This window comes from Chaetodon auriga, chromosome 9, assembly GCF_051107435.1.
Source record: "Chaetodon auriga isolate fChaAug3 chromosome 9, fChaAug3.hap1, whole genome shotgun sequence".
NCBI classification, from domain to species: Eukaryota; Metazoa; Chordata; class Actinopteri; order Chaetodontiformes; family Chaetodontidae; genus Chaetodon; species Chaetodon auriga.
The window spans coordinates 14,232,714-14,258,878 of record NC_135082.1 but is presented as its reverse complement, the minus strand read 5'-3'; the positions used below and the strand labels follow the sequence as shown (position 1 = coordinate 14,258,878).

General features: G+C 43.1%; 4 protein-coding genes across 8 annotated transcripts; 1 reads left to right on the top strand and 3 right to left on the bottom strand.

Moving 5' to 3' along the window:
• Nucleotides 1-191: 191 nt before the first annotated feature.
• tcirg1b (T cell immune regulator 1, ATPase H+ transporting V0 subunit a3b) lies at nt 192-8,172 on the bottom strand. 3 transcript variants are annotated; one of them, XM_076739211.1, is made up of 21 exons: nt 8,016-8,172; nt 6,996-7,118; nt 6,771-6,849; nt 6,522-6,670; nt 6,319-6,414; nt 6,138-6,199; nt 5,929-6,055; nt 5,716-5,798; nt 5,534-5,627; nt 5,149-5,361; nt 4,899-5,049; nt 4,663-4,802; nt 4,254-4,411; nt 4,078-4,168; nt 3,852-3,970; nt 3,512-3,725; nt 2,508-2,618; nt 2,334-2,420; nt 2,125-2,245; nt 1,761-1,932; nt 192-1,095 (listed from the first exon to the last, which is right to left on the bottom strand). In XM_076739211.1, exons 2-21 carry the CDS (start codon nt 7,110-7,112, stop codon nt 1,002-1,004), a joined length of 2,478 nt encoding a protein of 825 aa, XP_076595326.1. In that variant the 5' UTR covers nt 7,113-7,118; nt 8,016-8,172; the 3' UTR covers nt 192-1,001. The 3 variants fall into 3 exon arrangements, with proteins under 3 accessions (XP_076595326.1, XP_076595329.1, XP_076595328.1); XM_076739214.1 differs by having other exon boundaries at nt 6,996-7,196; nt 8,016-8,151; XM_076739213.1 differs by lacking the exon at nt 8,016-8,172 and having other exon boundaries at nt 6,996-7,178.
• A 600-nt stretch (nt 8,173-8,772) lies between these two features.
• On the bottom strand, nt 8,773-14,655 carry prpf19 (pre-mRNA processing factor 19). The gene is made up of 16 exons (XM_076739706.1): nt 14,473-14,655; nt 14,124-14,273; nt 13,103-13,179; nt 12,774-12,915; nt 12,561-12,634; nt 12,383-12,448; nt 12,225-12,266; nt 12,058-12,132; nt 11,855-11,930; nt 11,647-11,756; nt 11,343-11,498; nt 11,139-11,208; nt 10,875-11,048; nt 10,528-10,610; nt 9,695-9,800; nt 8,773-9,586 (listed from the first exon to the last, which is right to left on the bottom strand). The coding sequence occupies exons 1-16, from the start codon at nt 14,489-14,491 to the stop codon at nt 9,489-9,491; spliced, it is 1,518 nt and encodes a 505-aa protein (XP_076595821.1). The 5' UTR covers nt 14,492-14,655; the 3' UTR covers nt 8,773-9,488.
• Nucleotides 14,656-14,871: 216 nt separating this feature from the next.
• On the bottom strand, nt 14,872-19,472 carry LOC143326017 (uncharacterized). 3 transcript variants are annotated; one of them, XM_076739469.1, is made up of 11 exons: nt 19,363-19,468; nt 18,927-18,984; nt 18,212-18,226; nt 18,001-18,128; nt 17,780-17,915; nt 17,211-17,495; nt 16,698-17,036; nt 16,428-16,609; nt 16,105-16,206; nt 15,922-16,020; nt 14,872-15,840 (listed from the first exon to the last, which is right to left on the bottom strand). In XM_076739469.1, exons 2-11 carry the CDS (start codon nt 18,976-18,978, stop codon nt 15,619-15,621), a joined length of 1,560 nt encoding a protein of 519 aa, XP_076595584.1. In that variant the 5' UTR covers nt 18,979-18,984; nt 19,363-19,468; the 3' UTR covers nt 14,872-15,618. The 3 variants fall into 3 exon arrangements, with proteins under 3 accessions (XP_076595584.1, XP_076595585.1, XP_076595586.1); XM_076739470.1 differs by lacking the exon at nt 18,212-18,226 and having other exon boundaries at nt 19,363-19,472; XM_076739471.1 differs by lacking the exon at nt 18,212-18,226 and having other exon boundaries at nt 18,913-18,984; nt 19,363-19,466.
• Nucleotides 19,473-20,638: 1,166 nt separating this feature from the next.
• On the top strand, nt 20,639-25,563 carry LOC143325444 (uncharacterized). The gene is made up of 9 exons (XM_076738483.1): nt 20,639-20,685; nt 20,782-20,827; nt 21,860-22,008; nt 22,184-22,316; nt 22,444-22,716; nt 22,812-23,114; nt 23,216-23,376; nt 23,464-23,580; nt 23,957-25,563. Exons 2-9 carry the CDS (start codon nt 20,785-20,787, stop codon nt 24,134-24,136), a joined length of 1,359 nt encoding a protein of 452 aa, XP_076594598.1. The 5' UTR covers nt 20,639-20,685; nt 20,782-20,784; the 3' UTR covers nt 24,137-25,563.
• The last annotated feature ends 602 nt before the right edge of the window (nt 25,564-26,165 follow it).

Sequence of the window (26,165 nt, the reverse complement as noted above, 5' to 3'; positions counted from 1 at the left end):
TGTATTTAAGATTTTGACTTCTGCTTGTGGTATTGGTCCTTATGCATCACACTCAAGAAGAGGATATGAATACTTTTTCCATCATTGGAAACTTCACAAATTAGTTATACATTAAGAGACACAGACAATAAATGGTGTGACTGTGTAAAAGGTAAGGAAGCCTGTTTAGTGAATGACTTCACACAATAAGGTTACAGAAGAAAATCATATTTAATTTCAGTTCAAATTTGATCCATTTTACAGTGCAAACTGGCAGAACAACAAAAGAGAGCGAGAAGAAAAATGTCTGTTTTGTTCAAACTAGTGGCATGATACTGTGTGTTATGATCTGTCCAAAAGAGCCGGTGGATGAACAACACTCAGTCGGAGTAAGGCACGTGAAAAAACATTTACTACCAATAAATACCTGTAGCGTGTTGTGCTTGGAAGACATGAAAATGAAGGAACCGTATCTTTGGCTCATGATGATCATTCAGACAATTCCCTGCTTTCATTTGAAGACTCCTACAGGACTGGCTAATTAAAGCACAATACACCAATTGAACAATCATACATTCCCTTAAACTGCAGAACAGATTCATTGATTGATGTGCTTTCCCTTTTCATAATTGATATCTAGAATATACGTTCATATAATGAAAAGTGAATGATTACTATTTTGTTTTTAGATTCTGAAGGATTCATTAGAAAGCAGTACATAACACTGATAGTGGAAAACAATTAGCAAGGGGATACAAAAGTATATTTTTTCATTTCACATGATGCAATCCTAATTCACTGTACATGGGCTCATTCTCATTCTCCTGATGCAAAAATAACAGTCTATATCATCATGATCATATGCGGCAATTTAATGCATTTCATTGCAGACAGGCAATAGAATAGCATTGTTAAGACTGGGAAATGAAGTACTTCTGCTGTGTGTAGTTGTAGTCCAAATACTCCATAACATACATAAGTTAACACAACCGTTTGTCAATCCTAGGCGATCGTTTGGCCGATCATATAGCAGCTGATGCATGGATCAGAGATGAGAAAGAGAAAGGACTCAGCTTGTAGCCTGATCCGCTGTAGAACTTGTTCTGAAACTCCACCCTGGGAGAGAGAGAGAAGACACGTCAACACGCAACAGCAAATACAAACTATAATACACTGTATGATCCATTTTTCCCCACCCACTGCTTTTCTCGACATCTCTTCAGCAACAATCCTGTCCAGTTTATTCTGCAGTGGACATAAAGCTGATTATCATTTGGTGACCTCTTCATGTGGGACCGCTGTCAGGGAAACAAATCGCTTTGCCCAACATTTTAATTCATGAGTGGATATACAGGGTCCCTAAATGGATGGTTTGGTGACATCTAAATCTTTTCTCGAGCACCACCAGCAGGCCAATATTTCCATTTATACAGAAGAAATATCAAAATGTAATGAGCAGCCATGAAACGTACTGAGCACATTCATCCTACTGACGAGGATGAAGCCCTTTCATTTTGGAGTTTAAACACCCAGAGGCCAAAAGGTCATGAAATGTGCCGAGCATTCATCACCCCCGTCACACTTGTCAGTCTCAGGAAAAAGTGAAAGGATGAACAAATTATCTGGAAAACTTTGATAACTGAATCCTAAGGCTGCTTTGCGAGATGTGATAACAGACGTTCAAAGGAAAGCAAGACAAAACATGTTTTCATTAAGCTATCAAGTATTTTTCCAACAGATTTCCACCCTCCACCCTCCACCCTCCTCCCTCCCATCCTCACCAGTGCAGACGGAGCGCGTGCAGGAAAGCTGAGAGTCCCTCCATAACCAGCAGGATGGAGACGGTCAACACGGCAAAGAAGGCGAAAACCACAAAGAGGACAGCAGAGCCCACGTAGCCCTGCCACTTCAAGGCGATCCGCATCACCATCACCCACAACACCTCTGACAGCTCTGCGGAGACACAAATAACTCACCATCAGTGCCTGGAAAAAATAAATCTTGTGTGAATAACTGGCTGAGAAAAGAGCAGTATGAGTGTGTTTGATTTTAGAGAGGCTGTCTGTGTGTGTGTGTGTGTGTGAATCATGGGAGGATGATGGTACATATTGTGCTTGTTTGTGTGTCAGCATGGGTTCCACTAACGTGCGTGTGCCAAACTGAGGGCCCAGAGTCGGAGGTAAGAGGCGGTGTTGGAGATGCAGCCCAGGCAGTACTCTATGGTGTGGATGGCCTGATGCATGAACACATTTGCAGCATCGAACTCCTGCAGGCAGCACAGTTTAAAACACTTAGAGACCAGAACCCCGATTTCATCCGAATCATGAAATGAGCTGCACAGACCTCTTTCTTACCTCTCCGTCAGCACCTCCTCCCTCCACCTCCCCCTGACGGGTGTTGATGGAGCCATCGTCAGCCACCAGCGGGGTCCTGTCTTCCTCCTGATGTTGCAGAAAACCAGAAATCTGTCAGAAAATAAATCCAACTCCAGGAAAAGGCTCCAAAAGTTCAGCAAAATGCTGACTCACCAGCTGGCGTCGTCTTCTCTTAAATGTGACGTATTCACATGTGGGCTTCCCGAGCAGGAGGACTGGGACGGCGCACAGGGCCAGCACCACCAGGACCTTCTGCACCACCGTCTACAGGTGAGGAGTTACAGGACAAACTGTTAAGCAACACATGCTCACTTCAGCAGGCTATTTTGAAGTTATTGAGAAGTTTTGCAAGTTGTTAAGTTGCACTTAAACTTCTGCCAATCATTTTCCAAAGCACGCCATGGTTGGGGGATTTAAATGCTTTTTGCTTCTATCCTTCAGATGTTCACTGGTTTCAGTTCTTGTAAGTACAGTATGAAAATGAGCTCGCAGAGACTTGAAACTCACTCAACATTGATATTACACTCTCTCCTTTTGTCCATTACAGTATTTACACTGTCTTCTACTGTTGGAGAAAAAACAGGGAGTGCTGCACTGGGTCAAGAACAAGTGTTGGTAAAATTGAAGTAAAGAAATTAGGTGCTCTTTAAAAACAGGGCCAGTAGTAGAGTGAAAATGGAAAAACAATGACTGCCCATCTTATTAATATTTGAGGTCTACGGTATTGGCTGGCAGGCTAAAAGGAATCTGAGGCACTCTGATTATGAATATATAAATCCTTTATTAAATCATGGCTCAGGGTCATCATCCGGGCATACACTGATGAAACGCATCAGTTTATACATGATTCATAAAGGACTTTAGTATTCATAATCGAAGTGTCTCAGATTCCTCTCAGACCATGAATACCATGGACTTCTATTACAAACAAGCTGGACGGTCATAGTCTTTTCTTTTTCACTCTTCTGTTGGTGTGTTCAGGCATTTGTGGGAAACTTCGACATCTGAGGTTTGACAGTAATCTGCAGTCACACAGGGAAATACATTCTTCAATACAGAAACTGGCATGCTTAAAAATGGAGGTTGCGTAAAAACAGGTAGAACAGCAGTTAAAACCACTGGCATGTTCCTGTGAAGGGAATGAACAGCACACACACCTGTCCTGTATAGAGCTGAGGGTTTTCAGGGTTGTCTGTGAAGAGGAACATGTCTATGAAGTGGATAAGTATACTGGGAGCACTTTTGGACTGGGCAGGAGTGTAGGCGATCCACTTGAAGACCACCATGAACACCAGGTAGCCAAACAGACACACCATGAAGAAGAGCTCAGGGATCAGCACAAAGCACACACTGCTTATCTGACCAAAGTGCCTGGAGAACACACAAACAACGACAGGGGAAAGCCAGCACAGGGAAACAGAGACACGTGAAGGCGAGTCAGAATCAATATGAAAAGAAATAAGAACGAGGAATAAAAAGTAAAATGTCTTTACTCACACGTAGTTGAAGAATGACAAGCAGACTCCAAAAGTCATGTGAATGACACCGATGACGACTGACATCTTCATCTTGTACGAGTTGAGGAAGGTTAGCTTGTTGTTGGCCAGCCCCCAGACCTGACAGCCACACAGCAAAGAATAAAGATGGTGGCAGTGACCAGTGAGATGACGGCGTGAAAGAAAATGGAGCGTGACGGAGGGTTTAAGGAGTGTGATGGACATACCGGGTCAATGCCGAATGGATAGGGGCTGGTGAAAACGCCTGACACCACAGGATCCATGGACAAGTACTGGCTCCCTGCCAGGACTGATGAACTGGAAGAAACACACACAGATAGGTAAGATGGAAAAGAAAGAAGGTGTGAGGAGACTGGAGCTCGAAGGTCGAAAGCGTCCTCACTTCCAAATGTTCTTCTCGAACATCGGGCCCACGTGCCACCCTGAGCTGAAGGTAGTGAGGCCTCTGCTGAAGCATTCGTTGTAAATGGCCCCCGTGTAGATAGAGAACAGTCCCATCAGCAGAATCAGATACCTCCCTCCAAACATCATCCTCCAGATCTGAAACACAGACAGATTTCATTTCAGCGCTTAATATGCAAGGTCAGAGGCATGTTAGACAGACACCTCACATGTTTTATGGGGTTAGAATTAGGTTCAGGTCAGGGTCACACATTTTCTTGTGATGGTTAAGGTTAGCAAGTGGCTAAGGAATGTATTATATCAATGAGGGTCTTCACAAGGCAGTACAAGTATGTATGAGTGTCTGTGTGTGCAATGAGTGCAATATAAGCAAATGTCCTCTGAATCACCTCATTGTTGTTGTTCTTCAGTTTGGGGTCCTTCTCCTCAAGGACCATCCAGAGGGCAGCCAGAGTCATCAGTAAACCATGACCCACATCCCCAAACATCACAGCAAACAGGAAGGGGAACGTAATTATGGTGTACACCGCTGCAGAGGCATTGAGAGACAAGACTTGACTGAACTGAATAAAAAACAAACACACGTGAGGCTGAGGACACTTTTTTCAGCGGTGTGCCGACGTACCTGGATTGACCTCGCGGTAGCTGGCCACTCCGTAAGCATCGACAATGTTTTGAAAACCGGCTGTGAAAGAGTTGAGTGGAAACAGGGTGGGTGGAGGGGTAGAGGAGGGCAGGCGGTTGTAGAAAGAGTCCACCCCACTGCCGCTCTTCCTCTGAGGATGGAGAAGAGGGTTGGAGAAATATGAGGGGTGAGTGAGAAAAGAGTGTCCTCATCTACAGCTCCGTGTTACTGCTGCTCTCCGTCGTCTTACCCCTCCCTCTCTCAGAGCGCTTTGCAGCTCCGGCAGCTTGGCGGTGGGACACCAGGCCTCTGCGATCAGGCATTTGTCAGTGACAGAAGGGCTGCAGAGATTCAACACCATCTGGACCGCCTTACACTTCTGCACCCGCACCTTCCACTGGGGCAGCACAGCCACCGCCCGCATCAGCAGCTGCTGCAGGAAGGCCTCGGTCTGCGACAACACCTGAAGTAGAGGGAAGTGAGAGAGGGTGCATATAATCAACATGTTTGAGAAGGAAAAAAAGAAAAGCTTATAGCATATATATATACACAGTATGTGTCAAATGTGTCACAGCAAAGATAGGGGACTCCTGGTGATTGTATCAGTGTCTTTAATAAACATGAACTACACTTACTGATTTGATATCTTCTATTCTGCCTTGAAGTCCCTGGAGGATCTCCTCCCTCTCAGCAGTGCTCTCAGGGTATGCAAATGTCTGTGTGCGGAAGCTGTGAGGAGGGGAAATCAACAAAATATTCAACAGCCTCAGCACATGCTGCAGTGTGGGAATCTATACAAAAAAAAAGGTTTACCCACCAATCACATATCTTCTTGACTTTCTGTCCGATCTGATCTCCCCAGTAGGAAATGAGGAACACTGTCCACTGCACCATCTCCCCCTGCAAAGGAAGAAACGGCAAACAGCTGCGATAAAATAGCCTGAAGAAAACGCATTAGATGTGACAAACAATTAGAGTTCATCCGTGTAACAACACAGCTTTCACGTCTATCCCTCAACCAAGTTCCCACCGTATCTGGATGCTCAAGCCGATCCTCCATTTCTCTGAAATCCACGATAATATAACCGCGACAAGCCCGCCATAACAACCGTTCAAATGAGGGGACCTTCCAAGGGTGGACCACTCCTGCCACGAAACTGAGAGAAGAGGAGGTGCAGAGGAGAAAGTGTTAAATGTGGACAACAACATGAAACATATAAAAATGCAAATGAGATCAACCTGAGGTGGACATCTTGGCGGTTATCAAACAGGCCTTGGCTTTCGAGTACAGGAGGTGGTGCCTGTGAGACGAAGACAAAACAAGGAAACGTTTTTTTGTTTTTGTAGTTTTGGTTGGCAGATATCAGTTTGCTCGTGACAGCACAATAACTAAAGAAAAAAAAAACAGTTTTTAAACCACCTGTGAGGCTGTTAGAGAGTGTGTCCTGGTCAGGACACCTCGGTACTGACAGAGCTGGGTCAGCTGAGCCCGGAGGCTGTCTCTGTTCCTGGACACCTAGCAAGACACGCAAATAAGGATCTATCAACCTCTTTATAGTGTACCAATGAGACGATAGAGGCTCTGCTTTGATTCATCATCTCTGCCTCGATTTAAGTGCCTACCTCTCTGAGCTCTCTGGCCAGCCTCTCGCAATCTTCCTCTATGGTGATGAGTTCGCGGGGCTGAGGGGCCAAAGGTGTCGGGCATGGTGGAGGGAGAGGACCCTGCAAGGGAGGAGACAGGGATCGATTGATCTCCTGCTCCAGGAAGGCTGAGGGGCAGATAAAGACGGTCAGAGCGGGCAGAAACAAAACTAATAGATTAAGAACATGGATGAAAATAGAGGTGGGGAACAATTAGTCAACACTTACTAAAAGTTTTTTCAAGTTCCTCGCATCGTCTGACCTCGCCAACAAACTTCCTCTGAAAGGCGTTCACATTTGGATTCAACTAAACAATGCAAGCAGAGGGGAGAGGAATGGAGCAAAGGGGTTACTCATGTTCATCTGATCACAGTGACTCAAAGCAACCACCACCAACTCATTCTGGTCCAAACAGGAGCTGAATGAGCCAAATCAAGAGTCCAGTTTACTCACATCTCTGAACTCAACCAGGCCCAGCTCTCCCAGCTCACTGACACAATTGTAGGCCGAGCCGGACTGGAGGAAGAGCTGCACCAGGCACACCTCCTCGCTGCGGAACATGGAGCCCATCGCTGCCTGCACGACACCAAGGAAACGAGTCCAAATTAATAGGAAAATGACAGCGAGCTGCAGCGTAAAGCGAAATGAGGACTCCTGTTGAGTGAAGAGGAGAGAGGCAGCAAACAGTTAAAAAAATTTTTTAGAAAAGGCCACAGAGGGCATCTGTTTCCAGTTAGGTCAATAAAAGCTTCTTGGCGACAATGCAGAAGCTTTTGAGTGGAAACTGAAGAAAAGGGAAGCGTCAAGTCCTCCTGACTGTGATGATCAGGTGGGATTTCCACTGTTGCACAGGCGTGATTCTGCTAACACTATAGGATCACAGCTTCATTTGCAGCACCAAAAGCTACAGCAATTGAAGCGGATTCAACACTTTTTCAACAGAAACATTGTGGCCGTCATGAAGGTATTTTAGCAGCATTAGTTTTAGTTGGTCCACCAATAAACTGACACCCAAGTCTATGTGTTAAGTTAGGAAATGTATGAAGACTGGGTGCCACCTAATTAAAAGGGAACATGACTTCAAACACATCAATAACAGTCAAAAAAAAAAGGGGAAGCTTTTCGAAAGGGATTTGGGTGATTCTTTACACGAATAACACCCCCAGCTCTTTCACCGATATAACGTACATATTTTCGCCTTAATCATCAGAAAAAGGGCAAAGTTTCCTCTTCGGTGTCACGCCATGCCAATTAGGAGGCAAAAAATATTGAGTTAGCAATCAGACAAAAGCTGTAGTGTCCTAACATTAAAAAAAAAAATAAAGGACTGACTTGACTCGTGAGGGACACTCCACAAAGAGAAACGAAAAGTAGCACAAGGATTTGATTTATCCTGACAATAGAAGTCCACACACGGAGGACAAAAACAGCCTCACATGAGCACAAAATGACGCTAAATACGAGCTGTCTCACCTGCCTGCCGCCTAAAATCCGCCGGACACGTCCCTGCTGTCTCCCAGGCTGTCCAGCACCGTACCCACGGACAGAGCGGTGGTCGTGAACCGGGACAAACCAGACCTGTTTATGAGAACTTCTGGATTTCGGCTCCACTTCCCGTTTGTGTCACGTTACTGCAGCCCCACGTGACACTTGACGTTAGCCTCTCGCTTGGCCACGAGAGGTCGAGGTTTTCGGCGACTTAAATGGCGGTAAAGACGGTAAATGTTAGCTGGGTTTGGATGAACCGACGGAGTTCAACGTCTGACGTTAGCTAAACGGTGTTATTATGTTCCGAGATAATGGATGTCATGTGCGGAGTGAAGCGGAACGACGCCATAATTAAATGAGCGGCATGACTCTCATTTATCTGTGGCCGCGTTCAATAATAGCCTCCCTGTTCACTCACTCTCCGCTCCGACCGCTCAGTCTTTAACTTTAAATGGTTTGCTCAGTAGCGAGGAGTGAGTTAAGATTTCTATATTTTCAAGAGCAATGGCGCCTCTTATACACATTTTATGCCATAATATATTAAAAAAAAATACTTAATAAAAATATATAATTATGCTGCTTGGAATAATTTGTCCGTTTTTTCTCAATTACCTTCCTGAAACTTCATCTCAGCACCAGCTGAAGTGACAATAATGGAAACGATGAGCTCCAAATGTAAAATGTAAATGAAGGAAAAGTGAAATCTTTTTCATTCTTAGTCTTGATCTGACCAACAGATGAATGGCAATACAAAAGATATTTTATTTTATTGTAAAAGGTCAGAGTTGCAACAGGTAAAATAGCAAGTGATGAGACATATACAATTGGGAAAAGACATAAGTCTAAATGAAACAACTGAAACAGGAAATAAAAATTGACAGGAGGTTAAAAAAAGACTAATTTTTTTCACAAAGGGAACTGAATCTCACACCTGTTCATTTTCTTCTTGGCTGTACTGGATATCACTACATATGTATTTTAAGCTGAACCTAAAGATATGTAATGAAGCTACGTTAAGAAGCAAAGCAGATTGTGGTCACACCAATTATAGCTCCCAACAGTGTAGAACAACAGTCTGGAGTTGTATTATAAGCGACTTTAGATCCCCTCCCCTCAACACACACACAAAAAAATACTACAGTGAAATCATATTTGCTGGCAAATCAGACAGGAACATTACACTGGCTTCAGTATCTCATTTCACATCATTTACACTTTAGACTAACATTGCCAACAAGCAACCATGGCTGCTGTGGTTTCATATAGCAGACGAGTTTATGGGATGTCCAATTCCTGAACATGAGGAAAAAACACTAATGAAGCAAAGTTACCAATAATTCTTTTTTTCTCTCTTTTTCTAAAAATTACAGGTCTATGCCAAGTCAGCGTCCACGACAGGGACTGCTCAGGCAAAGAGACCGCCCTGTCCTGCTCCTTTCATCCTGAATTTATCCGTTTCTACAAACTGTAAAATTTGAGACTTCTGTCCATTCCTGCAGAGGTCAGGAACTGAGCGTTCTCTCCAAAGGCCACTCCTGTCACCAAGCCTGTATGGTCTGCAATTAGAGAGGAGAAAGCAAGGTCAAAAATCTGCCTCTCCCTCAGAACAAACACCATGTGATATGCATACCGGATGAACACTACGCTGGCATTTTTCCCCTCACCTGTGAAGTTGAGGACCTCAGACCACTGCTTGCAGATGTAGACACGGATGTCAGAGCCTCCTACGGCCAGGTAGGTACCACTTTGGTCAAACACCAGGGACTTCACCTGAAACAGAAAAACAACGAGGAATGAGATTCAGAAGCACAAAGGAACAAGAGTGTAGAGAACAAAGAGATGGCTGCAGGACAAGAGATCAAACCCAGTGGAAAAATGCAGGATTATTCTTTACATGCTATGTGTTGCAGTTAAATCCACAGACAGGATGTATGAAGATGAACTTAATCTGCTTTCCAAGCTTATATTTCCAATTACTACCACTTGCCTGACTCTTTTAAGTCATCTGACTCTTTTCATCTTAGTCACGACGTCACATGACGTGCGTTTAATCGTTTTCTTACACTAGAGAGTGTGAAGATGTCTGTACAGTAAATACAAAGCTAGCAGCAGAAAGTGGTTAGCTTAGCACAGCATTAAGACAGGAGGCAGTGGGAAATGGCTAGATTATCTCTAAAGTTAAAACAATCCACCTCTTCAGGCACCTCTACATTTTACTAATGACCACATTTATCTTGAGTTGATGTTTTATATGCTGCAACTATTGAGTGCAGTCACTTCCTGGAGACGAAAGAGTCATGCCACGATGTCACTGCCGCCTGCCAGGAAATCGCTTCCAGTCTTTCTGCTATGCTAAGCTAAGCTAGCTGCCTGCTGGCTCAAGCTTCTAAGCATGAGCATGGTAGAAGTCGTTTCATCCAACTCTGGGCAACTATTAAGCTATTCCCCAAAACATCACACTATTCCTTTCATAGGAGAAATACCTGTCATTTCTCACCTCATAGTTGTTGTCCAAAGTGATGGTCTTGAAGTTCTTCAGTTTCCTCAGATCCCACAGTTTCAGAGAGCTATCCTGGGCACCTGGAGCACAGCACCCAACAAGGATGTTAGGGTATTTAAAACAAGCACTATTAAAGACAAAGAGTGTCAGATCCCTTTAGTGCAAAATCAAGGGCTGAAGTTGCTCTGAGGATTTTAAGGTATTGTACAGAAGTGTGCAAGTTAATGTGATGTGTGTAATTTTTTGATTTTCTCAATGTTCCTGCAACTGTGTGACCTGATGTGGAGCACTTGCACATCAAAGATGAGCTGCCACAGTGTAAAAATGCTGTTGGTAGCGCTAACCTGTGGCCAGATAGTATCCGTTCTCAGAGAAAGCAATGGAGGTGACGGGGCCAGAGTGGCCTGGGAAGTTGGCCACGTTGGTGCGCTCCTTCAGATCCCAGATCTTGATTTGGGAATCAGCCGTGCCAGTGCCAAAAATGAGACCATCAGGATGGAACTGAGCACAGGTGAGAGCTGTAGGGGCCAGACAGAAACATTACCACCTGGAGTAAGAGGACACTTATTCAGACTGCCAAACATACAAGTTAACATAGAGGCACTTACCACAGCCAGCACTTTCATCAGTGACTTTGGTGAGAACTCTACCAGTCTGGATATCAGAGAAGGCCCAATACTGCAGAACAAAGAACAAAACAGGCAAAAATGAGTGTGATCACACAGTTAAACAGTGAAGAGATCACATGCACTGAAGTGCAAAGTATAGCATGAGGTCTGTATGTATTTTCATCAAGCTAAACACACACAGACCTGATCCTCAGAGGAGCTGAGCAGATAGTCTCCAGTAGCGTGTAGAGAGAGTCCAGTGACACCTGCATCGTGGGCACGCACCACCTGGACACAGTTGCCCTGGGCGACGGACCACACACGGATGGTGTTGTCTGGAGATGCAGAGAAGACCACGGACTGGGGGGGTGCGAGAGGGACAAAAAAAAAAAAGACACAATAATGAGTGTGAACAGCAGATCATACTTGTACGCCTCTGAATGCAGACTGCAGACATCAGATTGGCTTACTGGAGAAAGTTTGGACTGGTTGGTGTTTGAAATGTTACCTGGGATGGATGGTAAATGACAGAGGTGACCTTCTTGGTGTGACCCTTAAGTGTTGCCACAATCTGCTCCTCGTTCTTGTCAAACACCACCACGTTCTTATCAGCTCCACCTGATGAGCACAACAGGGTCGATATCAAATTAAATGTTAAAGATTTGTAGTGTGTAAACAATTCACAGAAACGTTCAAAATTCATTAAATTAATGTACCGGTGAGGACTTTGTTGGTGTCTGAGGGACACAGATCCAGAGCCAGAATACCAGGGACACTGGCACTATGAAGACCCTGAAGACAACAAAGAGAGTGTATGTTTGATACCATGCACATCAAAATCAATCAAAAGACCGTTCAGGCCCTCTGATTCAAAGGAAAAATGTAATCTATACTTCAATACACAGAAATCTATACTTACAGCATGTGAGGCCACTTGGCGGTATTTGCTGAGATCCTCAGCTCTAACCAGCTCCTCTGGGACAGTTTTTCCTCTCTGGAGGAATACAATAAGCAGTTAAAGGACAATGTGTGACACAGTACAACAAAGGCTATAGATAATACAAATGAGTGAAAATGAGTGAATACCTTCTTTCTTTCTGTAGTGAGGATAGTAGCTTTGTCTTGGAGCTGCAAACAGAAAAAAAGGCTTAATGAAACACGTCTCAGACCTTCCAAAGAAAAAGCAAACATTATGGACAAATGATTTATGTAAGGAAAGATTAAAAAAAAAAAAAAAAACGTACCTTCTGAATGATCTCTGGGGTCATTCCCACCTGTTCACTAACATCCATAGGCTCTCCAGCAGCACCCTGAGGACCAGGCGGCACAAACAGAGGATGTTAGGAGACATGTGACAAAAGATTATGATGAGCATTTCTGATGAATGATCGTATCTGCTGGAATTAAACGTCCATCACTCACTGCTGCAGCTGGCTGAGAGGCGGGGACTGCCTGAGGAGCAACCAATCCAGCTTGGGGTTTGAGTGTGGCAAGAGCTGTAAAGAAGAAAATGAAGCCGTAAGAAAAATATACACTCACAATGTTAACTATGAGCTCATGCTGATGGGGAGCAGATTCTGGTGAGAGCTGATGTATGTCCTGCAACAGAGGACACACAAACTGCTGCCAACACACCTTCTCTGGCAGCAGTGACCTCTTTGGTGAGTCGAGCGATGACTCTGCAGGCGGCATCATGTTGGTAGAGGGCATGTGACAGCTCTTGGCGAGTAGTCTGTAGCTGTTGCCTCAGGGTGAAACTGTGGAGCATAACAGCATCCTAAAATAGAAAAGAGAAAACATGAAGGTGAAGGAAAAACACAACTGTAGCTACTGTAATATTACAAGTACTTCTGCAATTATGGATGGGATGAAAAAAAGTCACCCGTTGATTCAAAACATAAATTCTACAGTATAAAGGTGTTTTGTTATGGTTTCTCTCTTTGCCACCTCCTAACAACACTTACCCACTCATCTTGAAGAGACTTGAGAATGGCAGGAATGCTTGTTGCTGATGGGGCCTTTGGTCTAATAGGATGGGACACTAAAACAGAGAGAAGTCACTCATGTTCAGATCAAGCAGCCTTTTATCTTCATTCATTAAACAAGTTAGTCTGGTTCATTTATAGTCATTTTTGAGGTATCAAGAAGACTTCCTGTTGGATAGGAGGGCAATTCATGCAGTACTCAACTACAGCAGATTTTTTGAAGTATGTCCAGGAAGTACAACACCTGACATTTGCCCAAACATACCTTTAAACATGTAACATCAGTCAATGAAACAATTAATGGACTGACAGCTTTTCTTTGTCATATGCGATTGTGAACTGAATACTTAAGTGTTGGAGAATGTTGGAAATTATTTTAATTATTTTAGGCTTTAGGATACTGTGACTGCCATTTTTATACCTCTCATATTTCGGAAAATACAGGCTTAACTGAGGAAATAATCCTTAGCTTAATCAACAGTGAAAATAATTAGTTGCAGCACTATACATCTCTATCCCAACACTGGCTGTAAAGGTCACGAATATTACATGAGATTAACACTGATATGATTTTTTAAGGTGTCTCTCAGTTGACACTGTATCAGGAACCCTTTGCTAAAATTAATACAGTATCATATAACAACCCTGCTACTGATCATTGCTTCAAGGAGGTCATTTATAAGTTAAATGAGATGCTAATTGATTTTAGAGGCAGTAGTTTGCATAGCTGTTGAGTAATATTGTGAGTTTCTATCAATTAGTATATATCCTCGTTGATATAATTGGGGTGAAACAATATTAAAAACACCTCTCAGAATAATGCAGTGGACTTAAACACCACCTCAAACTTCAGTCTAGATTTAAGATGAGTGAACAACTCTGTTAAACAAAGACTTACTACAGGCCTGTTGTATACCTTTGCATGAGTTTTAGCGACGTGCAACGTCACCTAATAATGTGGCAAGTGAATGTAAATCTGTGGCTGCTCCCAGTAACTTACCTTTGATATCTACGAGCTGCTCCTCGCTCAAGGGTTGTCCGTTCATCGGGTCCGTCCCATTCTCTGCGATGTACTTCTCGATCAGCCTGCGCTCGAACACCTGGTTGGACACCGGCGAGACGCATGGGTGCTCCGGCACCTCATTGGAGACTAGAATAAAATGCAGATGCAGCTTAAAAACCACACGATACCAACAATATAATAATCACAAACAAGATCATTGAGCTATCATAAGAGGAAGGCGGCACTGCGTGGCCGCTAGCGTTAGCTAAATTGGCTAGTAGCATTAGCGCGGTGCCAAGCTAACTTAGACTGGCCCAGTCATATAAATGAATTAAACTTCACTTACTTGCACAAACCAAAGACATCTTCCCGACGCAGTCCTTACAGTCTCTTCTGAATATAGAATTATGCTCGTCCTTTACTTTGATAGTTATTAGCGCTAATTTACACTTTATTTATGTTTTACTCAAATTGTAGGTAGCACGCTGTCCTTTCATTGCCGCTACAAACGGGGTTCTTCTTCTTCTACGCTTTCTTCCAGTCGCTGAGGGTCAAAGCCTCACAGGTGCTCCACTGCCCTCTACCGCCGGAAAACCCCGCTGCTCTGCTGCACGCACCAACTGGCTGAAATGATGCGTCGAGAGACAGAAGATTAATTTTGACTCTCAGTTAATCATTTAAGTTATTCATCAACCAAAATAAATAACCAAAAATATGGTAAAATGGAGAAAATAATTAGAATTCTGTGTGTTAAAGATACATTTTATTGTTTGAGAAATTACATTTTGATAATCCAAAAACATCACAAGCAGCAGTCCAGCCTCTTTTGTTACTAGAAAGATTTGGTGATAAGATATTATGCTGTACACGAAGTTGACAGGTTAATTGGCTATTGCAATATTTGGTGGAACATGTTATATTTCACATAACTATTATTTCAGTTCCTCAAGTTCCTCAAGGGTAAACACACTGTATTACTGCAAACATCAATGAACTGTAGACATTTAACATGACAATTAAATGTTGCTGCAGTCAGGAATTGTTAACATGATGGATGGGGAAAAAGAAGTCAACTCTCTATTATTTACTTAAGAATTCCCTTCTACAACCTTTTATATCACATCTCTAATTGTTATGTAGCCCTAGAGATCACGTTACTATCACTAACATACACACACCATGTCAGCAAATCAAGTGCAGATCATATTGGTCCTGAGGGTCTGGAGGTAGGTAACAGCAGGAGATTTTCAGGAGCAGCATCAACAGTGTCAAGAAATATGTAAAATGAGACGGGAGAGCTAATGCTCAACTCATGCTTCAGAAAAGTTACATGGAAAAAATGACATGCAATATTGATACCGAACCATCAAAACTAAGCTAAGATGCAAAAGGCACAGGTGAGGTCTTTCTTCTCCGTAAAAGAGAATCTTATACCATACTTTCTCCATGCCTTACATTTCCTCTTCCTTCATTTCAGCTCCAATTCTCAGTTTTATAAGAAGTTAAGTTTCTCCGAAGTGTAAACGCTGCTGGATTCAGAGGTGTCCGTGTCTAATGGCAGTGTGGAAAAGTAGTCTTGTGAATTCTTCCACCTTTCTTTGTTTCCATCTTTCTTGATCTGGAATTGAACGCAGTCCTCAGTGGAGTGGAGGCAGTCTGAAGCCCCAGGCACCGAAAAGGTAATCCTCTTCTCTTCCTCATTGGATGTGTCCCTCTAGAAAGGAATGAGGACATATGTTTAAAAAACACTTTAGTCTGTGAGATCCACACACTAACAGCTTGAGTGCAGTTTCACCTCAGTAGCTGAATTATGGCTAGGCGAGCTCCCAGCTGCTAATCTGCGTGCTTCTTGGTTCTGAGCTCTTGGAGTTCCAACCATAACCGGGCTGTAACCCTGGAAATACAAACAGCAGCATATGGTTCATGAACACTGACAGCAATGCTATTTAACAATTTTTAGCAAAGAGACCAGCTTTACAGTGTGAGCAGGACTGGCTCTTGGGGTCCATTTTCTTGGTGTTCCAGGCTGCTGAGTGTTACTGTAGAAGCCTGAGGGCTGAGGGCTGGACTGGCTGTAGTCCTGCACAGACAAACACACACAGACACATAAAACTTAGTAACCACTTGGTTTGGTCAGAACTCAGAAAACTGATCTTTTATGTGACTACTAAACCCACTAAGTAATAAACTGAGGCAAGAACAGATTTATCTTCAGAACATGACCAGAAGCCAAATGTATAGACCTCATATATTAATTCTCTGCCAGCAGGGCCACTAACCAGCTTCTCCTGACTTCCTCACCTGGATGTTGACCCTTGGAGGGTTGGCTGGTGGCGCGTGGTTGGCCCTGAGGCCAGCGACGATCTGCATGAGGCTGCAGTTCGGGTACCGCTTCATGAACAGGATGAAACCAGCCAGTGACACAAACATGCCAGAAGGGACAGTGATAGACTTGAGAAGTGCTCGCCATCTGCCTCCCTTTTCTGGAGAGAGTGGAGACGCAGAGATGTGAGGGAGGAAAGAATTCAGATACAAAAAAACCAAAACACTCCAACACATGCTGTCACTCACCAATCACCTGCAACAAGGTGGAGGACACCAGGTTTCCATCCCGATCTCTGATTTCATACACCCCATCATGCCTTGAGGTCAGCCTCCCTATGACGACCTCATTGATGGTGCCGTTCCTGCCCAGAGAGATGAGGCCCCTGTAACGCATGTCGTGGTCCGTTATCTGGCCCTCGTGGATCAGCTGCACGGGGCCACGGGGAGGCTTTGGGTCAAAAGGGCCCAGGGAGGATTCGTCAGGGTATCGGGTTGGGGTAAAAATGAGATGGGTATGAGGGATAGGAAGAAAGAGGGGCAGGTTTAGAGACTCTTTGGTGAAGCGGGTGACATTGAAGGAGTGCCCTGAATCCACATGCAGGACCATGAACACAGAGAGAGGAGTGCAGAATGAGAGGGTGTCAGATGAGATGGGAAAGATAAAATAAATAAATGTTACAGCTGACAGGATCCTAAAGTTAAAGAAATTCATCAGTCAGCGTCTGAAAACTCGTCCCCTCATCTTCGGTGTGTGCTCACCGCGGACAGCGAGGGTGCTGCGGGACATGACCTTGCCCCTGCCGTCTCTCACAGTGTAGTTGCCCTGGTCCGCTTGGGTCACTCTCTCGGCCAACCAGACCTTCCCGGCCCGAAGCAACCGCCCACGACCCGAACTGCTGGTGTTAGGGTCCGTCCGGTTCCACAGTACAACTGGCATGGCCTCAGGTGGAGCACCCTTGGGAGTAAACTCCAGCAGGGAGGCATTTTCAGGGATGCTGTGCTCAAAGTTCTCCCCGTAGTTTCTGCGGTAAGACCTGATGCATTCTGAAGCAGGATGAAGGATCAGAGAGAAACAGACAGAATGAGCAACAGTAGTGGAAACTAACTCAGTACATCTACTCAAGTACTGATTGAGTGTTTCAATTGTATGCTCCTTTCTACTTCCACTTACTGCATTTCACTTTTAAATCCACTACATTGATGGTTGTAGTTACTAATTACTTAATTACTTAGCTAAACCTCAACCAGCTACAGCAGTAAACATTGATGCATCAGTCCAGCACTTTTACTCCCAATGGGTGTATTTTTGCATTAAGAAACTTTCGTACCTGAAACGGTCAAATGAACGGTCTCGTAGGTGAATCCAGATGACAGTTTGATGGCATAGAGCCCCTGATCTTCATGAGTCACTTCTTTCACCACTAACATCTTATCTCGAGTCCACTCAAAGCGTGGGTCCTTCACCTGCAGTTGTAAAGTAAATAGGTTTTGGAAATCTGTACACACGACGAACAAATGAAAACACAAGCAGCAGCACGCTTCCACTCACAGTGGTATTGTCCAGCAGGACACGTCTCGGTCCCTTAGAGTCCGGTGTGAAAGTCACAATCCTGCTTGTCGAGTACACAGGCAGACGAAACTCCTTCCCGCACACCTGCTGGACTTCTTCTCTTTCACCTGTCAAAGTGGAAAAGAAAGTAAATGCCTCTTCAGATATTATGCTTTGAAGGACGTCTGATGAAATGTGACATTTGACTCACCCAGTACGACCCAACCTGTGAGGAGAGCACAATTAACACCATCAGCTTCTCCAGCACAACGACCTCATATGCACCGAAATATCACTGAGGAAAGCCTGGGACCACTTCCTAATCCGGTTCACATTTGTAAAGGGTTTATACGTCTTTAGGTAAGTATTGACTTTATTAATGCTTGATAAATCAAGTCAGCCCTTGGTGAGTTCATCAACAACATTCTTCTAGCTGCCTCTTTCAATTAGATTTGAGCATACTGCTTTAAATCTGTGGTGTTCCCCAACAGGCCACTTTAATTTCTATATAGACGCTGCTTCTTTATCAGGTTATACAGACATATGATGTTCTCCATGACTGTTACGCAGATGGCGCACAACTTTAGGTTCAACTTAATTTCAATGACACTAACAGCATAGCAAGTCAGTTTCCCTCATTGCAGTACCCCAGAGATCAAAAAATGAATGATGAATCAGCTCATGCATCCATCTTTTCAGTGAATTTGATCTCAACAATAGGCTGACAATTTTATTTATTCTTTTTTTTTTTTTTTTTTTACCTCTGACCTAGTGGAAAAGTGCTGCAGATTATCTGGATGATACTTTTGACCACGTCTTGATATCCCTGCTTTTATTGCCTTTTGTCTGTTTGATGCTCTTTTTAAATGGTTATAGTACTGCCAATGGTTCATTATTATTATTGTTATCAACATTCAAGAACTTACCCACAGTCAGAGGAAGGATAAACAGGGCCGTGAGTAGGACAGAGGAGGACATCTTCTCCTGTGAAGACACATCAGATTGTTTCATCTACAAACACTGAGGACAGAGACACACGAGAGGCGGTCCTCCATCCCCTCCCTCCACTGAAAACGGCGATCGGCGGCCAACAACCCACACAGGGGGGAGCTCAAAGACAGCTGTGGAGAGGCTTTCACAGTGCCATTAAAACGATGCATTTCCCAAAATAATAATCAAGAAATAATAATCAAGATTGTCCCGGTCCCATCCATGATGCCCTGTCTGCTGTTTGCAGCCATGTCCACTCAGGTGTCCAACATGTTTCCCAGCCGATGAGCAACATTTACAGCGACACAGCGAGCCATCATCGGCATCAACCAGATGATCTGACGGTGTGAGATGCATCTCGTCTGAACTCACCTGCGGGGTGTGTGATGACCGTGTCCACCGCTGAATGTTTTAGATATTAACGTGAGCGGCCATAAGAGGATAACAACGTCCTCTGCAGAGCGCGCATGGGCACTGGTCCCCTTTTATTTATGGCCATTGTAGGCTGCATTCCCAGCTGCTCCTACGCAAGATGCGTCACACATTGCGCTATTCGTTGCCAGTTCCCCGATCTAAATACGCTATTAGCGCAAGCGGGTGTGCAATTAAAGTGAGGGCTGTGCGCCAACATTAAACCTAAGATGTTTTCAGGAATTTACACCAACGTGAGGACAGATGCTCGTTTAAGAAAATAAGCTCTATTTTGCTCAGAGATGTACTGTACTGAAGTAGGCCTACACATTTTGAGGTATTTGTACTTGAGCTTTTTCATTCAGTACTAATTACTTCCAGTAGAATTCACAGAGAAATATCGTGCTCTTTAATCCGCCACATTTATTTGACAGCAATAATTTTCCATAAATGATTTTTCATACAAAAATATGAAGAGCTCATAAATTTGATGTCCTGTTACAGATTGAACGAGCGAGCAGCCAGAATTAGCATCAGTAATAATAATCAAATAAAATAACTAATAATATTATTATAACGAGATTTTTACGGAAATTTTTATGGTATCATCATGATTATTTTTGCTGTAGGTGCATTTGCTAATAACACTTAAACTGTTGCATAAATAAAACTTTTGCAGTTCATATAACTGTTTTATTATTTATATTTTCCAGGTTAGAATAAGAATAGTTTAAGAAAAAAAAAACTTTAAACAACGATTTAAAGCTTCTATGAAATAAACCGTGTTCCTACCACATGCAGGCTTTTGCAGCGGCTATCCACACAGACTCTCGGCGTTTTTTGGCCTAAGATCCTCTGAAACGAACTAATGTGAAACTAAAAGGAAAACGAGCTGATGCCTAATCACAGGCTGTGGCGTTACTTTTGGCATCATTATGACCAGTTCAAAAAAAAAGCGATTTTGCCTCTTTGAATTGTAAAATTTGAAAGAATTTGAGTGGCCTGAAAAGTTGAAAGAATTATTGTTGTTGTTGTTGTTGTTGTTGTTGTTGTTACTCTACTACTACTAGTGGCTAAAGAAGTTCACAGATCCTTCACTTAAGTAAAACTGCTAGTTTTATTTCTAATCATACTGCTAACCTTATCTGGGGGCCACAGGACGCCGGAGCCCTCGGTCGGGACCCCTCGCCTGCCAGGCGCAGTGACGTACGCAGCGTGCGGATGAAGCCTCGCCCATTTCACCCTTTGAGTCCTGAAAAAACACGACAACCCGAGTGAAACACAGTGAGTGGAGAGAGCCTCCTGCCTGTCAGTTCTTCTGAAAATGCTGTGCTCCGTGTTCACTTTTGTCTGATCACTGGTTTGAAAACCTCTCTGCAGGACATGCTGCCGCTGTTGTTTACGATTGTTTCGTGCGTCTTATTTGGTGAGTAGTGTACAGCCTCACAGAGGAAATGCAGCCGTGCAGGTTTGATCTGACATTTAACCTCCCAATCGTTAGCTTTAACCGGGCTCTCGTCTTAAAAACGAGGTCTCTGCTCAACACAGCCTGTCTGTTCAACCTGTACTAACACCGTAATGTTACGCAAACTGTGCCAGTAAAGCTGCGTGCTGCAGCAACTTGTGTCTGAAAAGTGTTCTCAATAGATTCTGCTTCTGTGCTTCCGTTTATGAGGAGTGAAGGGTGTATAGCTGGACTATTGAGTCAACTTTTGCAATTAGATCGAATCAAAGGGAAAACAGGGGCCACTACCGCCCCCTTCACTTCATTTCTAGAACTTCTACTCGATGCAATCATGTCTCATTAAACGAAAGACGCGAGGAAATAAACATGGAAATCATTAATTACACATTTGCTTTGTTTTGTAATCACCTCAAGTTGTGTTTATATTTGTTTTCCCTCGTTGTGCTGCAGCTTATTAATGAAAGAGCATTTCAGTGTATTTCTTTATATTGTATTCATTTATAGCTGTGCCTCTCTGAAGTTATATCTTAAATCAGTCAACAGACCTTATTAATAGAAGACATTTGACACCAGGTAGGAAATCACATGTGTAAACAGTGAAATTAATTATGGCTGCATACCATTTAGCTGCTTCTGTTTCAGGGTCCTTGTGTTGTGCTTGCTGCCTGACTGTCACGCTGTCATGGCTCACTAGGACACTTGAATTGACCGTTGTTAGCATTAATATTCATTGTTGAAGCTCCAAACCGCGTTACAGTCAGAGAGATAAGGTCTTTCTGTCACATGTCAGTATATAATTCAAACAAAAACAAAGGTTTACATCTTCAGCTATGTTTACATTCACACACACTATATATGAAATCATTCAAAACATTTTCAGTGTTATTTGTGGTGTCAGATTGAGGTGCTTACAGTATGTTTTCCACGTGTCCTCAGATGTTTTGTGTTTGACTTTCCTAAATCTATCTCTTCTTCACTTGTTTCCTGCTGAAGGTTCGTCTGCTGGTATTGATTCTGAAGAGGTGTGCTACGGCAGCACTTTCAGATTACCGTTTGAGTACACACCACCTGTTTTCCGTGGACGGCTGTACTTCACTCCGAGTAATGGGGGATCCAGGAGGGTAGTGATGGATAATGGGGAGGTGAGCAGCATGTGGTCCAATAATTTATACTATCCCCAATATTGCTGTGAGATCCATGCACAGCAAGATCTAGAATATGACCAGTGCCCCTTCAAGTCCGAGCAAACGAGGTTTCTAATGAGCACAGAATCTAATCTGTCCTGACTAATTGTGTTTGTGTTGTCCACTGATTCAGGCAAAGGCCCCACGCATTAAAGTTTCCTATGGCTCAGTTCAATTCACGGACTTGCACAAAAAAGATGATGGAACATTTTCTGTTTCATTTGATGGCAATCGACTGATTGATGTCATCACACTGAAAATTTTGGGTGAGAACTTTACACTGTGTTACACATTGGAGGACTGTGTTCCCTCAGAAAACCCTTGTGTAAGCAGATATTTGTATTAGCTTTGCGATGCACTCCTATATACAATAAGTCCACCCTGTTTTTTCAGATTGTGCTGAAGATGACATAGAGAATTACGGCGATTTTTACAACTGTGCGGTTCCTAGACAGACCGAATACGTGGAGTTCACTCCACTTCATAATCTGGACGAGACAAAGATCTTGTGGAATCGCACTGACCCTCAGACTAATAAGAGAGGCAGAGGACAGGTGAGGTATAACACCTTGGAGCTTGAAAGCGTCACTCAGGCAGACAGCGGCTACTACAACTTCCGGAGAAAGGACAACACTTTGCTGTCGAGGAAACGGCTCACAGTGCAAGGTGATGTTGGGAACGTGATATAAGCTGCATGTGAGCTATTAAACTGCTGTATATCTGATTAAATGTTCTTAAATGATCTCCTCTTTATCACACAGAGAACAAAAGCTACAATGAGGCGAAGGTGAACGAGCAGCTCGTCATCAGAAATCGATTTTCCGGAGCACTCTGGTCTGTGACTTTTACCCCCAAGGGCGAAACAGAACCCATAACATTGATAAATGCAGGCATGCTGGTTGAAGACGAGGACTGGTCGCTGTCACTGCCTTTTTCAGGGAGAATTTCGGTCGTGCATAGTAACATTGAGATTAACCCTGTGGAAAGCTCTGACTCTGGCCTCTTTGAGTTCAGAGACTCGCAAGGCAACCTGGTCCATACTGCAGAGGTGAAGGTACAGTACGGTGAGCAACAGCACATTTTTTGTTATGGAAGGAAAACGCATGAACAAACAGTTACTGGTGATTCAAACTAACCCCCCCCCCCCCCCCCCCCGCTCTTACAGCATCTGCTCCTACATTTGTTTATATTGCTATTGTTGTCGGCATTATCTTCGGGGGGATTGTCTGCTGCTGCTGCGTGAGAAAGTGTTGTTGTAAAAAGAGCTCTTCTAAAAGGGACGAGCCTGCTCCTCAGGCTGCAGCAGCACCTGTTGTGCATTACCATGTGAGTACTTCTTCAAATGGGCATTCAGACCAACTGTTTACAATATGTTTTGCTATTTGTACTACAATATCCTCATTTCATTTACAGGATAAGAGTCAACCTACACATCCAAGTTACTCTCATGCACGTGCTCCAGATTACACTCACCAGCCGATGAATCCTCTTGTCTATAGAGAACCTGCAACTACCTCCCTTGGGCCACCGGTAGGTGTTGTTCAAAGGTTTTTGAATGAGGGAGAAAGGCAGGCACACACCAGTGTAACTAGTTACTGTAGTTTGGTCTGCTCACCAGCATGGTCAGCAGTTGCAGCTGCAGTAGTGGTTGTGACACACAGGTCATGGATTCAATTAAAGTGCTATGAACTTAGCCTCGGCCTGAGGAACACAAACTAACATACACAATTCCCTCTAAATGCGTGAAACATAGGGACATCAAAGTCTGCTGGCATAAATCTATTTGTCTTGACAAGCAGAATGATTATTGGCCCTTCAAAGGCCAACGCTGAACTTACTGGCACTGTTTCATCAACACACACATTTACCTTGTTTGGTTTTTTTCCTGGTTCACTTCTCTCTCCAGGTTGCAGCTCCTGGAGGCCTCAGAGCCGCTCCAGCGCTTTCACTTAACTCTGACTGCCTCTCCTCGGACCCCGAACCAAAATTTGAGCTGAAAGGACTGACCTTTCCCTCTGCCCCCCCCCTCAGCTCAGACTTTGCTGTCTGTCATGTTTATACCTCTGATAAACTCAACTTTCCGTGAGGAGCACACTGGAAATTCCAGTGACAGAGTTGAATTCAGCATTGTGTCGTGGAAATCAGCGTGTGGGTTATCCCCCTTCTCCCAGTATTAAAATGCCTGCAAAGTTTGAGGCCAGCACAGTATTAAATAACCATAGTAGTTTATATTATAATAATAGTTGATATAATTTTCATTTTATCAGCTTATCAGTTAACTTTTGATAACATTGTTAGTAAGGTTGTAGTTGATAATGAAGTAGTGGAGTAATACCTGGATATAAATCCTTTTAAGCCTATTCCTACAAATGATTATGGTACTGGGAGATTTATAAAATTTTGCCATTTTTTCCCTTTTTTCTCGGGTGAGGAAGAGTAAGGCTCATTCTGTGTAGCTCCATACTGTTTTCAGCTGTGTTTCAGGAATAATCTGCAATAATCAGGGGACCTGTATTATATGGATTATAAATGTGTGTGCCGTAGATGTAGGTTATAGAGGTGATGTTAACAATGAGGGTCTGTGTAGCAGAATCTTGAGATTTGGGACTCAAATGGGCGTCAGACTGACTTTAACACTCATGGAGATCAAACCACTCCACTGAAGCCACTATTACCAGCTTTACTTTTATACTGTTTTTATATGGTTGGTTCAAACTTTTATCATCTGCTTCAGATTCACACATCAGCATGTCTGTGTGTCTTTTATTACCACATTTTGAGAAATTATATGCAATATTTTTTTATTTGTTTTGTGCTTTCTAAGTGCAAATTCTACACCTGGATTATGTCTTCTTGCTAATTTGTAGATCTGCTGGAGTTTCTTCCATAAGCTGCTTTTGTGCCTTTGAGAGATTGATGATAGGGGAATATGGAAGAATGCCAGCTGAGTAAGGCATGAAATCAATGTAAAATAGTGATATTTGATACAAATATTTGTCTGCATTTTATATAAGGATGTGTAACTATACTTTGACTTTCACATTTTCAGTAAGTTTGGCCATTAATTGAATTACCTGGTGGTTGGATTCTTTCCCTCCTGTCTGTGGAAGAGTCTGTTAGTAAGATGCTGAACCATAAATCGCTCCTAGTCACAGGCAAAACATTGACCAATATAATAATTATATTATATATAATTTATAATAATAATTCTTGGCATCAGCATACCATGACACCTACAAAAGTTTGTCACATTTGACCATAGAAATATAGATAATTAAGTACAAGTATTGACACCACAATATAGTAAAAAAAAAAAAAAAAATCAACAACATAAAAACACTGTTTACCTCCAAAGTTAGAAGAATGGTTGTTATTTTCCATGAAATATTTCTATGCATGTGGTTGTGTTTTGCTCTTCTAACGGGTTTTAAGTGTAAGGGGATGATGGTTTCTAACTGAAATGTGTGTGTGTGTTCTTTCCCCACAATAAATAAAATGACTTTTTATCTGTGAGTGCCAGTGTTTTGTTTGTTTTGATCCTTGCCACCCGGCACCTGATACAGGATTAACATATGGAGCTGAGTGCACTGCTGCTTGTCATTGTGAATGTATGGGGCACTGTTGGAAAAAGATTGTGTACCCGTCACGATTTAGCAATGTAACAACCAAAATCTGATGGCAGCTGTATGTTTTTTTGTTTGTTTTGTTTATGTTATTAAGAAGCTTCAGCTGTTCATCCAATGTAATTAAACCACACCCAGACAATCTTGATTTAATAGACTTGCTGAGTTTCTAGCTGTGAAACTCTTAAAGGGGTAATCAAGCAATTTATTATTTGTCTTCCATAAAAATGGCGTACATGGGAGACAGAAATTAAAAAAAGACCAGTTTCAAATGATCCACCGTAGGTGGAGGTATCCTGACCTTGAATCCCTAGTATGGATCAAACTACAAAACACTGGATCCTACATTTCCCATAATGCCCACATTTTTCAAACTCCTCCGCCTCCAGATTGCAATACAGGCTTTCTGTTTTCAAAATGTCCGAGATAACCCACATGACATCCTGTGACGTCACCAGGGGTTATTTTCCCTCCTCAAGAGCCAGTGAAAAA

Bases quoted from the DNA above. Each gene is read 5' to 3' on its own strand.
- LOC143326017 (XM_076739469.1), bottom strand. From the start codon at position 18,978: ATGTCCTCCTCTGTCCTACTCACGGCCCTGTTTATCCTTCCTCTGACT. The intron at 17,496-17,779 runs GTACGAAAGTTT...ATCCTGCTTCAG, and splicing joins CGTTCATTTGACCGTTTCAG to AATGCATCAGGTCTTACCGC. The intron at 17,037-17,210 runs GTGAGCACACAC...ATGTGGATTCAG, and splicing joins CAGCACCCTCGCTGTCCGCG to GGCACTCCTTCAATGTCACC.
- prpf19 (XM_076739706.1), bottom strand. The intron at 12,133-12,224 runs GTATTCACTCAT...GTATTCCTCCAG, and splicing joins TCACTACAGAAAGAAAGAAG to AGAGGAAAAACTGTCCCAGA. The intron at 11,757-11,854 runs GTACATTAATTT...TGTGCTCATCAG, and splicing joins CACCAACAAAGTCCTCACCG to GTGGAGCTGATAAGAACGTG.
- tcirg1b (XM_076739211.1), bottom strand. From the start codon at position 7,112: ATGGGCTCCATGTTCCGCAGCGAGGAGGTGTGCCTGGTGCAGCTCTTC. The intron at 4,169-4,253 runs GTGAGGACGCTT...TGTTTCTTCCAG, and splicing joins TTCGAGAAGAACATTTGGAA to TTCATCAGTCCTGGCAGGGA. The intron at 1,933-2,124 runs GTTAGTGGAACC...GTGTCTCCGCAG, and splicing joins CCTCAGTTTGGCACACGCAC to AGCTGTCAGAGGTGTTGTGG.
- LOC143325444 (XM_076738483.1), top strand. From the start codon at position 20,785: ATGCTGCCGCTGTTGTTTACGATTGTTTCGTGCGTCTTATTTG. The intron at 20,828-21,859 runs GTGAGTAGTGTA...TTCCTGCTGAAG, and splicing joins TGTTTCGTGCGTCTTATTTG to GTTCGTCTGCTGGTATTGAT. The intron at 23,377-23,463 runs GTGAGTACTTCT...TTTCATTTACAG, and splicing joins CACCTGTTGTGCATTACCAT to GATAAGAGTCAACCTACACA.